The following is a 10,539-nucleotide window of genomic DNA, read 5'->3' as shown; positions in this document are numbered from 1 at the left end:
AGGGCTGTTCTTAAAGGGGAAGTGTGTGGTCTCCAGTGTTATGGTTATTGTTATTGTTATATTGTAGCCCAGGGGCTTGTATTTATGTTATTATTTGAACCGGTGGACCAGAATGAGGCTAACTGGGGAGGAGGATGCCTCACAGGGGGCACACTACTGTGTGGAGAGCCCAGTGCCAGAGGGTCCAGCAACAGGGGTCAGGGCCCAGTGATAACAGAAGGCCGACTTAGGCAAAGACCTCATTACAGGGACAACATTGATATACCATCTGCAAGGCGTGGGGTGTGGTAAAGGGGCAGTTTTGGAGCCATGCATCTAGCCACTAAGGCTTGGGGTGTCCCGCAGGTCACCTGCTTAGAGCGGGACCCAGCAAGGGGTCTAAGAACCCACAGGGTTTAGTGGGGTCCATCAGGACCGTGACTGCGCAGCAACTTGAGGGCAGCCTCCCTATCTACTGTCTAAACCAACAAGATGTGGCGGGCAAAGCTAGAAGACACCCACAGGGCAAAGCTGGCACGGTCACAGAGCCCTGCAGGCATCACGGCCATCCCTGGGAACCCCGCACTGTGACAGATTCATAAAGCAGTGACTCCTTAGCCATGGGAGAGTTACTCAGAACTCTTCAGAACAGGGACTTTGAATTCTCCTTTACAAATGAAAGCCAAAGTTGGCCTTTCATTTCCCTACTTCATTCCTCCATTGACCTGACAGAAGCATTGTCAGGATTATAACATATTAAAAGCACTAAGGGATTCAACTCTGGGGCATAGTGTGGTTGCTTTCCATCCCACTATCTGCAGATTTGCTTGTGTATAAGGAGCCACAGAATGTTTGCACGTGTCCTGCAGTTGGGCAGAGACAGTGTGTGGTCGCTGTGGTGCTGTTCATGTTGCAAGGTGCATCTGGGATGCTCTGTATGTCCTGGGGTTTCCTTGGGCTAGTGGCATCTTCAGTAATTTAGAGCAGACTTCAAGGCACTCTAATTTATGTTACAGAAATAACACAGCAAACAGCAGGCCTGAGATCAAACATGAGGAGCACTTTTTTCTCCTGACTGGTGTTTTCCTTGGTCATATGGTCTGCATAGATAGAGCTGCATGTGTAGATGTTGGGACTTTACTGCAGAGCTAATTAGGCAACTCCACACTAAACATCTTGTGTAGTTGCTCCCAGCAACTACAAGCCTATTAGGCCACAGGAAACTAATTAACTCCGCTGCAGGTTAGTACTTGTAAATACAAGTACTATCATGTGGCGGAGTTCTTTAGTGTGCAGCAATGCAAAAGTAGATGCTGACAGGGCTGGCTGGACACAAGGGTGCTTCAGTGCAGGGGTTGCCTGCTGGCTAGCCCTACACATTGAGCCAGGTCAGAGCAGCCCTGAGCTGGTAGCCCCTCCTGGGTTCCCTGCCAACAGGGACTTCTCCAACTCAGCTTGATGTGCTGAGGCCCTAGGTGCACATTCAAATGGCATGCCCAGGAGCAATGAACTCTAGCATGATATGCATTAGAGTTTATTGCTCCATGTTAACAGCACGTGTACATACATCTGCTGAGTAGTATTATTATGCATTAGTCTTAAGGGCATAACTGTCACTTTCAGATTAACATGCGTCACAAGGCTCATTTAAAAAGCCTAAATGATTTAGCTGAGCCTGGGATGGCTGGGGAACTGAGGGCACAAAAAACTCTTAGAACAGGGGCAGGCAAAATATGGACTGCCAGCCAGATCCAGTCCTCCAGGCACTTTCATCCAGTCCACGGTGCCCACAAACTAATTATACCCTGTCCAACCCTTCCACCCATGAGGATGGGAGTGAGGCACCCATGTATACACACACCCTACCAACATACCCTGTTGCACCTCACTTCCACCCTGTGAGCAGAAGGGCCCAGTCCTGCCAGCACACAGTTTCTGGGAGGGGCTGCTGCTGCCACTGCTGCAGCTGCTGGGGGACCTGCTGAGCTTCCCAGTGTCCCACTCACTCTGGGCACCAGGTAAGGAAGCAGCAGGGGCTGGGGAAGGGGGCATGGGGCTGGCAATAGCATGGAGCCTGCATCCCGGGGGGTGGCAGCAGTGCGGAGCTCAGTTAGGCAGGGTATGGGTGTGATGGATTGTGGGGGTGTGTGGGGACTCTCCTCACAGTCCCTCATGGTGCACAGCCCCACAGGTGGCAGCAGCAGCAGCAGGCAGGGGCACTTGTGCCCAGCACAGGTGTGGGCACCTGGTGGTGCATGGCTCTGGCCAGCACTGCACATCGGGACAAGAAGAGCAGGCTGGCTGGGCTGTCTCTATCACCAGGACTCCCCGCCATGCATGGGCAGCCTCCGCACTTGCATGCCACTGGAGAATAGCACCACATACTGGAGCTGGCTGCCTTCACTACTCCCTGCCATGCAAGTCCTGAGATTCTGCAGAAAAGCATGGGCCGGGGCTCCCCTCCATTTCCAGTGGATTCTGAGGACCCGTGCAGCAGGAAGTGGGCTTCGGTGGCATGCAAGAATGGGGGCTACTTGTGTGTGGCAGGGAGCCCCCATAATAGAGGTGGCCTGGCCAGGCTGCGCTCCTTTCCACAACATGCAGTATTGGCTGGAGCCACATGCTATCAGGCACCTGTGCTGGGCACGAGCACCTCAAGCAGCCCCACCTGCTGCTGCTGCTGCTGTTGCTGCTGCTGGTGCCACCACCTGTGGGGAAGTGTGCCATTGGGAAGTGTGGGGGGGTCCCCACATTTCCCCACCCTTCCTCACACCCTACAAATGCCACACACCCACACCCTGCCCCCACAACTCCCCACATATACACCCCCAGCATACATTATTGCCCCCCACACACAAATCCCCCCCACACCCCACCATGCACATACACACAAACCATACACTGCACCATACACACACAACCACACACCCCCCACACAATATACAAGACTAAAACTTTATTTTTGAGTTATTATGCAATCACCTCTATATACAGTACACAAACACAAATCATGATAAAAATGTTTTTTGTAATAAAATTAAAATATGTTATAGTAGGTGTTTGACTTTTAGTGCATGGTTTGGTGTTTTTCTGGTTTTGAGATGACAATCCCCACCTCTCAAAAGCAGTATTTCTGGGGGCAAGGGGAGGGACTTCAAGTGGCAAAGGTCAGGGTTTAGGGGCAGGACTTCTGGTCCCAAGATGGTAACCAGGGGGCTGGGCAACTGTCAAGGGACTGGGCTACCTATGCAGCCCTTGAAAGCTCACCAAACCTCATTAAGCAGCCCTCCAGTCAAAATAATTTCCCACCCCTGACTTAGAAACATCCAGTAGGGGAGTCTTCTCCTTGCCTTCACTAATTAGGAGCCTCACTTCCTAATAGACTGGAAATATGGAGTAGGCTTTGTAGGAGGATTCAGGTGCACTGATTTTATAATCTTCCATTTAGAAGGGCTCTTATTTGGCTAAGGGCTATATTTAAACCAGAGCTGAATAGAACTTAAAAGCCAGTAAATCATTTTGCAGTCACCAGAGTTCACTTCACTCTGGTTATATTTATTACTACTGGAATAAAAAACTTAGATGCATGGTTTGCATCCTTATATATCTCTCATCAATGTAAACACCAAAGCTGATCCCCATTTTGCACTGACCATAAATAACTATACAAGCTGCAGGGAAGTAATGAGTCAGATTAATAAATATCTGGAGACTTACGTATTACCATTATGTATGCTGTAGCTTTATGATAAAAATGATATGCAGCATTGTGTTAAAATACTATCTTGTGCATAAAAGTAGTAAAGCATGGAAAGCCATTCCTTACTTGGAGAGTGTAATTTCTAAAGCTGTTCCAATTTCATTGCTTTATTGTATATGTTGGTACATCTAAAAGTTTACTTATTTCTACATGGCACTTGCTTAGTAGAAAACTTGAGCTTTCAAGGCAGTCTTGAAACATCCATCATGCAGAGAGGCAAAGAAAATATTTAGATTGTCTGCTAATTGTGTAGGCACCCAAGGGACTATGAAATTGAAAGGCCTTACTTTGTGCTTGTGTATTTTTAGTACTTCAGGTGTTCCTTCTTTTTTCTTTTTGAGGAAGGAAATGAACCAGTTATTCTAGTTATGTGAAATGAAATCGTTCTAAAATTGGCCATACTTTTTAAAAGAGACTCCTTGTTGGAGAGCTGTTGCTTAGGAACCTAACCTGTGATTTTTCTTTTAATTATTTTCCATACATTTGTTTAGAATCAAATATTGTCTCCAAATAGGTGGAAAATTCCCAGTATAGAAATATGACAGCCAGGTTAACAAGTTAGCTTCCGTTTTGCATTTCAAAGATAAACTTGTCTAATGTTGGGTAAAAATGGGGTTATTTGAAAAACATAGTAATGGTTCTGAATAGCATTTTTCTTCACAGCACTTTACAGACACTGACTATATATTGCCACAAAACCTTTTAAGGTTGCTGAATTAATTTCAAGGACAAATCAAAACTGCTTGGGAAGTGCTGCCATATTTCAGAAAGGGAGACTATTTTAGCATTTTCTGCTGGTTCCCACAGTATATGAGTTCAGCAATCCATGAAAGAAGCTATCAGGGTGGGATTAGAAGCCAAAAAAGTCCAGTTCCTCAGACCACTGAGATTCAATAACCATATTTACTCAAATATAAGACAGCCCTGAGTATAAGATGACCATCCAATAATTAGATTGTATATATGTCAAATTTTATAAATCTGTTATAATTGTCCAGGTATCAAATCTAATTATCGGAGGTTTGCCTTAAATTTGTCCCCTTCCCACTGCTACAGCAGAAAAATAAATCTGGAGGGGTCAGGTAGCCCTTTTGCTCTCTGCCTCCCACAACTTCTTCCCCCTGCAGCCTCTTTTCCTCCCACCCTTACTGCCAGACCCTGCACTCCCTGACCATATGGAAATGAGGGACAGATCTGAAAAAACTAGCCTAGAAATAAACATACCTGTAGTAATTTGCATACAGGCAAATTATTCCAGGTACCCATAGACTTAGTCCATTCAGAATTGATGTACCTTTTTTGAAACTCCTGTGAGTTTTAGGACAGATACTCCATAAATACACTTTCAAACAGCACTTTTGTACCTACTTATATGTACAAACTATGCATGATATTAGTCCAAAGCCAAAAGGCTCATACTTAACTATATAAGGTACAGGGCAACCTAGTCCAGCTTCTCCTCTTTGGGTTGGGAGGAGGAACATCAATCAAATGCATCAAGCAGAGAGAGGGGGCGACACAGAGATTCGGGACAAACTGTTTGGGACCCTATTTGGTGATGTTTCCCAGACATTTAAGGCTGGTGAAGAGACAGGAATTATTGGAAATGGAAAAGAAAGGTGCAGCTCAGCTGTGGGAGTGAAAAAGTCAAATTGAGCTCTCAGCTCTGCTCAGTTGAAATTTGGAACTTATAAATCAGAACTGATTTGGCCCTGGGAACAAAACATTATTTTTTAAAAATCAGCATTTTTTGGTACCATGGAGGGTATTGGAGTTTGTTCCAGCATTTCCAAGTGCCAGCCTGGCTCTGCAGTACCTCTAGGCTCAGTGCTTTTTTTCTCCTGAGGAAGCAGATGCCCGTTTAAAAAGGGGTTCCCATCAGTATGTTTGCCCGTTGGTTTACATTACTGAGTACAAGCTGCTTTGGGCAGCGGTTTAATGATAGACAGGATGTGTCTACACATGCTATTAATGCACTGTAAGCTAATTGTATGGTAAAATACTGTGCAATAAGCTTACCCCAGGAGTGTCTTTACATGTGTGCCTGTTAAAAGCAAATTTGCTCTCAATAGGAGCAATTCAGTGCAGGGATACTCCTGCCCTACTCTGCTTCCCTACAGCAGCCAGGGGCCCTGGGCTGGCAGGGTGCTTCAGGGTCAAACCTGGGCTTCTGGGGGTGGGGGCAGCTGTCCCACCTCTGAGGCAACTGCCTCCTAGCCGTGCACCTCAACTGGCAGATCAGGGCATGGGACTGGGAAACTGTCCCCTCCCCCAGCAGCTCTTTCCCAGTCCCATGGCCCAATTGGGCGTGGGGTTGGGAAACAGCTGTCTGGGGAGGGGACAGTTCCCCCACACCCTGCAGCCTGGGCTGACCAGGAGCAATTTGCTCCTAGTTATCTGTCTATACATGCACTATTGCATAGTAGGTACTGCACTGTTAATGTACTGTATCTACAGGTAGTACCCACTACACAGTAGACTAATTTACTGCACAGTAAATGCTGCACACATGTACAGAATGATGCTTTATTGCCAAGTAGATTAATTTACTGCATAGTAAAGTGTCTCCTGCACATGCATCCACAGTCTATTTAATGAGGTTTCCTTGTATTCAGATATAATATGAGGGGGTTTTTTTCCCTCTGCCGATTGAGGACAAACCATGCCATGAACAGTGTATGTTCAAAGGAACCAAGGGGCTTTCAGTGTTATTTGGAGCACTGTTTTCCCTCAGTTTTCTTTCAGATTCCCAGTCTTGTGTCTGGATAAGTGGGTCTGAAAGGGTGGATCAGATTGGGAGGTTTGATGAAGCATGTTAAGAGTTTCTTTTTTCTTAGGCAAGTGAGAGCCCTGCATGCTGTGGAGATAAAGTTGATCTTCATTATTTATTAGTATTCCTGTATCTATTAGCATGGTGGTTGCACTGAGTAGAAATTCTGGACCAGCTCTAATGTAGATAGGCTTCTCAGGTGAAGGCTGCCACACAGTGGTAAAACCTTCGGCATTGAATTATTTCCTAAGTTCATAGATGCACTGTAATCAGCATTCAGAACAAACCTGAGGGGAAGAGATGGTTTGGGATCTTTTTTACATACCCATGCTGGTCTGAGTAATCCCATATCCTTCTGAGACTGCCTGTGGCCTCCTATGATTCTGCAACATTTGCAAACAGCAGAGGTGCTAAAGCCAGGCTTTTGCTTTGCACAGAGAAGGCTACGGGAGTGGTGTTCTCAGGGAAGGCCCCTCAGCTCTGGAAATAGCTGCTTTTATCTCTGATCCCCCAGGTCCTAGATTTTACACCTTTGAGGCGGGCCCCACGAAGCTTGTCTGTTTTCCCAGGTGTTCTTTCACTTACACCTAATTGTAAATGTCCCAACATACTGATTGTTTGCATGTATCCAGTGATTGATTCATTTATATTATACTACAAACAAGCTATTATTTTTTTCTAGGAAAACTCTCTCTGGAAGAGTTCATCCGAGGGGCCAAGAGCGATCCGTCCATAGTCCGTCTCCTCCAGTGTGATCCCAGCAGTGCAGGGCAATTCTAAACCAATTGATTGGATGAATTATATATCTGCCTCTTTTTGCCAAACAACATTCATGGTGGTGTTGCCTCTGTATGGCCAATTAATGCCTTCTTTTGTGGCATCTTTTAGCTTCTTTTGTTGTGGATTAATTATAAGAATGCTGAATTGCTCTTAACAATTTGTCCAGAACATGGACAGTACTGTTTGCAACAGACATCGTGGTGTTAATTGTTTTAAAGATTTTATTTTGTTTTGTTTTATTGTGTCTGTTTTCAAAGTAAGCATCAAGAAGGAAAAAACCTGCAGCAACACACACTGACAGATTTAGATTGCTGCTTTAATAGTTAGAAATTTGCCCACAGGATCTGAAGCACTGTAAGTGTTGAAGTGCAAAGGGCTGCATGAGGTGTAGTATGTCCTGATCTTCTGCCAATGGGCACAAGTTAAATTATAAGACAGGATCAATACGAAGGGTTTGCACAAATGTAGGCAAGTGACAGCCCACTTCAACCCTTCTATGACGCCACATTGTTTCAAGATACTGTGAATGTTGTGTTTTTTTAAGGAGTGTGGAAGAGAAAAAATGATCAACTTTTTTACAAGGTTTACAATGGTTGATTTAGCATGGTTGTATTTGAAAATCAAAGATTTATAATCCAAAAACAATTAGACAAATGCTACTAAATCCATTTGGGAATCACCAGGCAGATGACTATATTGAAAACTGGGTCTGAAAGATACACTTAAGGGAGATGTGTGTTTAGTGTGAGATGTTCAGGCTAGGAAAAAAGTGTTTTTACATCAGGAGAATGAAAGTTTGACTAGCATAGCAGCATTGTACATCCTTACACAGCAAATGCTAAGGCAAACCTGCTGAATGTTCTTGTCCATTTAGAAGTTCTTTCTCTCTCTCTCTCCATAAATAATGCAGGTCCTAGGCCTGCTGTTACAGGGAAGCTAGTATCAAAAACTGTTTGGAACATAAAACTGTGGCATTTGCATTTCATCTGCTTTAGTGGGGTTCAGAAATCTGTATGGAAACAAGGAAATGGTACACTTAGTAGCATATTTATATATGTATATAAAAATTAAAACAAGATTAGCTGTAAGAGAAATGTGAATGGTTATCTTTTCACCTAGTTGTGGAAGGATTTTTTAAATTTGCTGCTGTAAGATTGTATCATCTGGATAGGGTCACTGTACTCAGAGCTGAGCCTATGTCTGGGATTTTGTAATGAATTTGCAAGTACTGAAGCAGCATAACATCTTAGTGCCAGGCGGCATTAGGCTGACTGAGTTTGAGATAATCTATCATTTGTTGAGTCTGCTTTGGAATCCTGTTGGCAAGCTATGACTGCAGTCAGCACACTGGATCAGGAGTTCGTGAGACTGCCATAGCATAATCTTTGTAGGAGAGGTGAAGCTGACATTTGGTTAAGTGACCTTGTAGATGCTAACCCCCTATTAGCCTTAATTTAAAATAAAAATGAATAAAGTAGGTTAGTTCGGCTACTGCTAACTAGTTGAACGCTAGTTAGCAATCAGGAAAAAGTAGATGGATATTACTAATTTGTTGCTGGTCACTTACTAGCAAAATATATATATAGTCATTCAGAAAAGAGAAAAATCTTTGACTTGGCTATCCTATGTTTAATAGTGGAGATGCATGAAAATTAATTCTCAATAATGAATCAGTTCAATTCAAGATGTCATCAGTGGCTAAGCAAACCTAAACAAAATGTCACCGGGTGCATCTCTTGTCTCAAAGGGCCTAGAGGGCTTGCCCAGAATCAGTCTACTTTCAGGTGGTTAGTGAAATTCAATTTATCTTTTATATTGCTGAACAGATTAAAAGACTAGACAAAAGCATGCGTGCCATGTGGGACAGACAGATGCACAAAGAGACAGGGGTCTCTATGTAATGCTATTAGCTCTTTATGGTGGTCCCTGGCCAATCCTACTATGAACTCTGGTTGACTGAAATGGGTTTCTCAGTTTCTCACCAGCTCCTTCTTTACTCTCTCCTCGTCCCCATTAGAAACACTGGGCATAAATGAGACCCTTTAAATAAGCGCCTGTGATCTCTGTGATACTTTTCAGTGTTCACTAGAAATAGCCCCTGGAGAGTCCCTGGGCCTTTGTACCTAGGCAAAATCTGTAGAGATGTCCTCCTGCAGCATCAAAGATCTGTTTTTTTTTTCTACAAATCTGGCTAGATTAGCTGGTGCATGGTGCCCCATGGAAGTTAATGACCTCTAGCAATTAATGCTCTCAGCAGATCTGGGTCTTTATGAGACTGCACCAAAACTCTTCTCCAGGGTGCTCTGTCACCTCCACTATCTGGAGTAATTGGCTTAGAAATCCTAGTGCCCATAGGAAAATGCTAAAGCTTTAATCTCCAGTTTGTGTGCAGGCTCATAGATGTGAAGCAGACACATTTATAAAACCTGACATTTATTGGAACTGAATTTGGATATCTCCTATCATTACATCTTTTTTTTTAATACAATGGAAGCAGTTGCATTTGACTAAAACTATTAAAGTGTTACCTTTTTTAAGCAGCTGCATTCCATCTCTTTTTTTTGTACGAGTATAAGACTCTTTTGGTTCAGAAATTATTCTCAGTGTGTTCTTTTTTCCCCTCCTTATGTTTTGGTTTTGTTTTGGACAGAATCAATCCATGCGTTAATACTTTCCTTTAAACATGTGCTTGAAAATCCAACTGTGATGTGACCCTAGGCCAGTGGAGTTGTAATTCTTTCCACTGGAACACAAAGTCTGGAAGAATAGAAGTAATCTACAGCTGCAGAGGACATAACTGGAGATATAGTTATTGTATAAACATTTACAGAATGTATTAAAGTTATTCCTTAACTGTATTAAGGTTATACCTGTATTAAGGTTATTCCTTTAACTGACAATATATATTGTTTCAAAAGATTAACTATCCCTTTCTTACTCTGTAAGTAAAAACATCATCTATACTTTGAAATCGATCCAGAATTTAATTTGTTAAGCAGCCACCTGCAGTTTGCAGACTAACAAAACAAAATTGCATTATTTGTGCTCTTTATTGTTTTGCTAATTGTTGTTATTGCTTTCAGTGATATCTTGAGAAGAGATGGCCCATTTGAAATAAAACATCACAGCAAGATTAGATATTTTTTTAAGTGAATGGATTAACATATCTTTTAAGTTAAAGGATTGCAGGCAGGATAGGCTGTTTGATACCACTTCCTGCTACTTTGGAGGCATATTTTTCAGTAATATG

The 10,539-nt window shown here is 43.4% G+C and overlaps 1 protein-coding gene across 3 annotated transcripts in view; it reads left to right on the top strand.

Annotated features, from left to right (window-relative positions):
- NCALD (neurocalcin delta) overlaps positions 1 to 9,002 on the top strand; it is a 200,792-nt gene extending 191,790 nt beyond the window's left edge. For all 3 annotated transcript variants that reach the window (XM_019528025.1, XM_019528026.1, XM_019528024.1), the window contains exon 4: positions 7,192 to 9,002. In XM_019528025.1, coding sequence (XP_019383570.1) covers positions 7,192 to 7,289 — 98 coding nt within the window. In that variant the 3' untranslated portion in view covers positions 7,290 to 9,002. The remainder of the gene's footprint in view (positions 1 to 7,191) is intronic.
- Positions 9,003 to 10,539: the final 1,537 nt, after the last annotated feature.

Source organism: Gavialis gangeticus, unplaced genomic scaffold (genome assembly GCF_001723915.1).
Source record: "Gavialis gangeticus isolate Ggan-Ray unplaced genomic scaffold, GavGan_comp1, whole genome shotgun sequence".
Classification (NCBI taxonomy): domain Eukaryota; kingdom Metazoa; phylum Chordata; order Crocodylia; family Gavialidae; genus Gavialis; species Gavialis gangeticus.
Note: the sequence above shows the minus strand (reverse complement) of the source record. Positions and strands in the feature narration are given on the sequence as shown.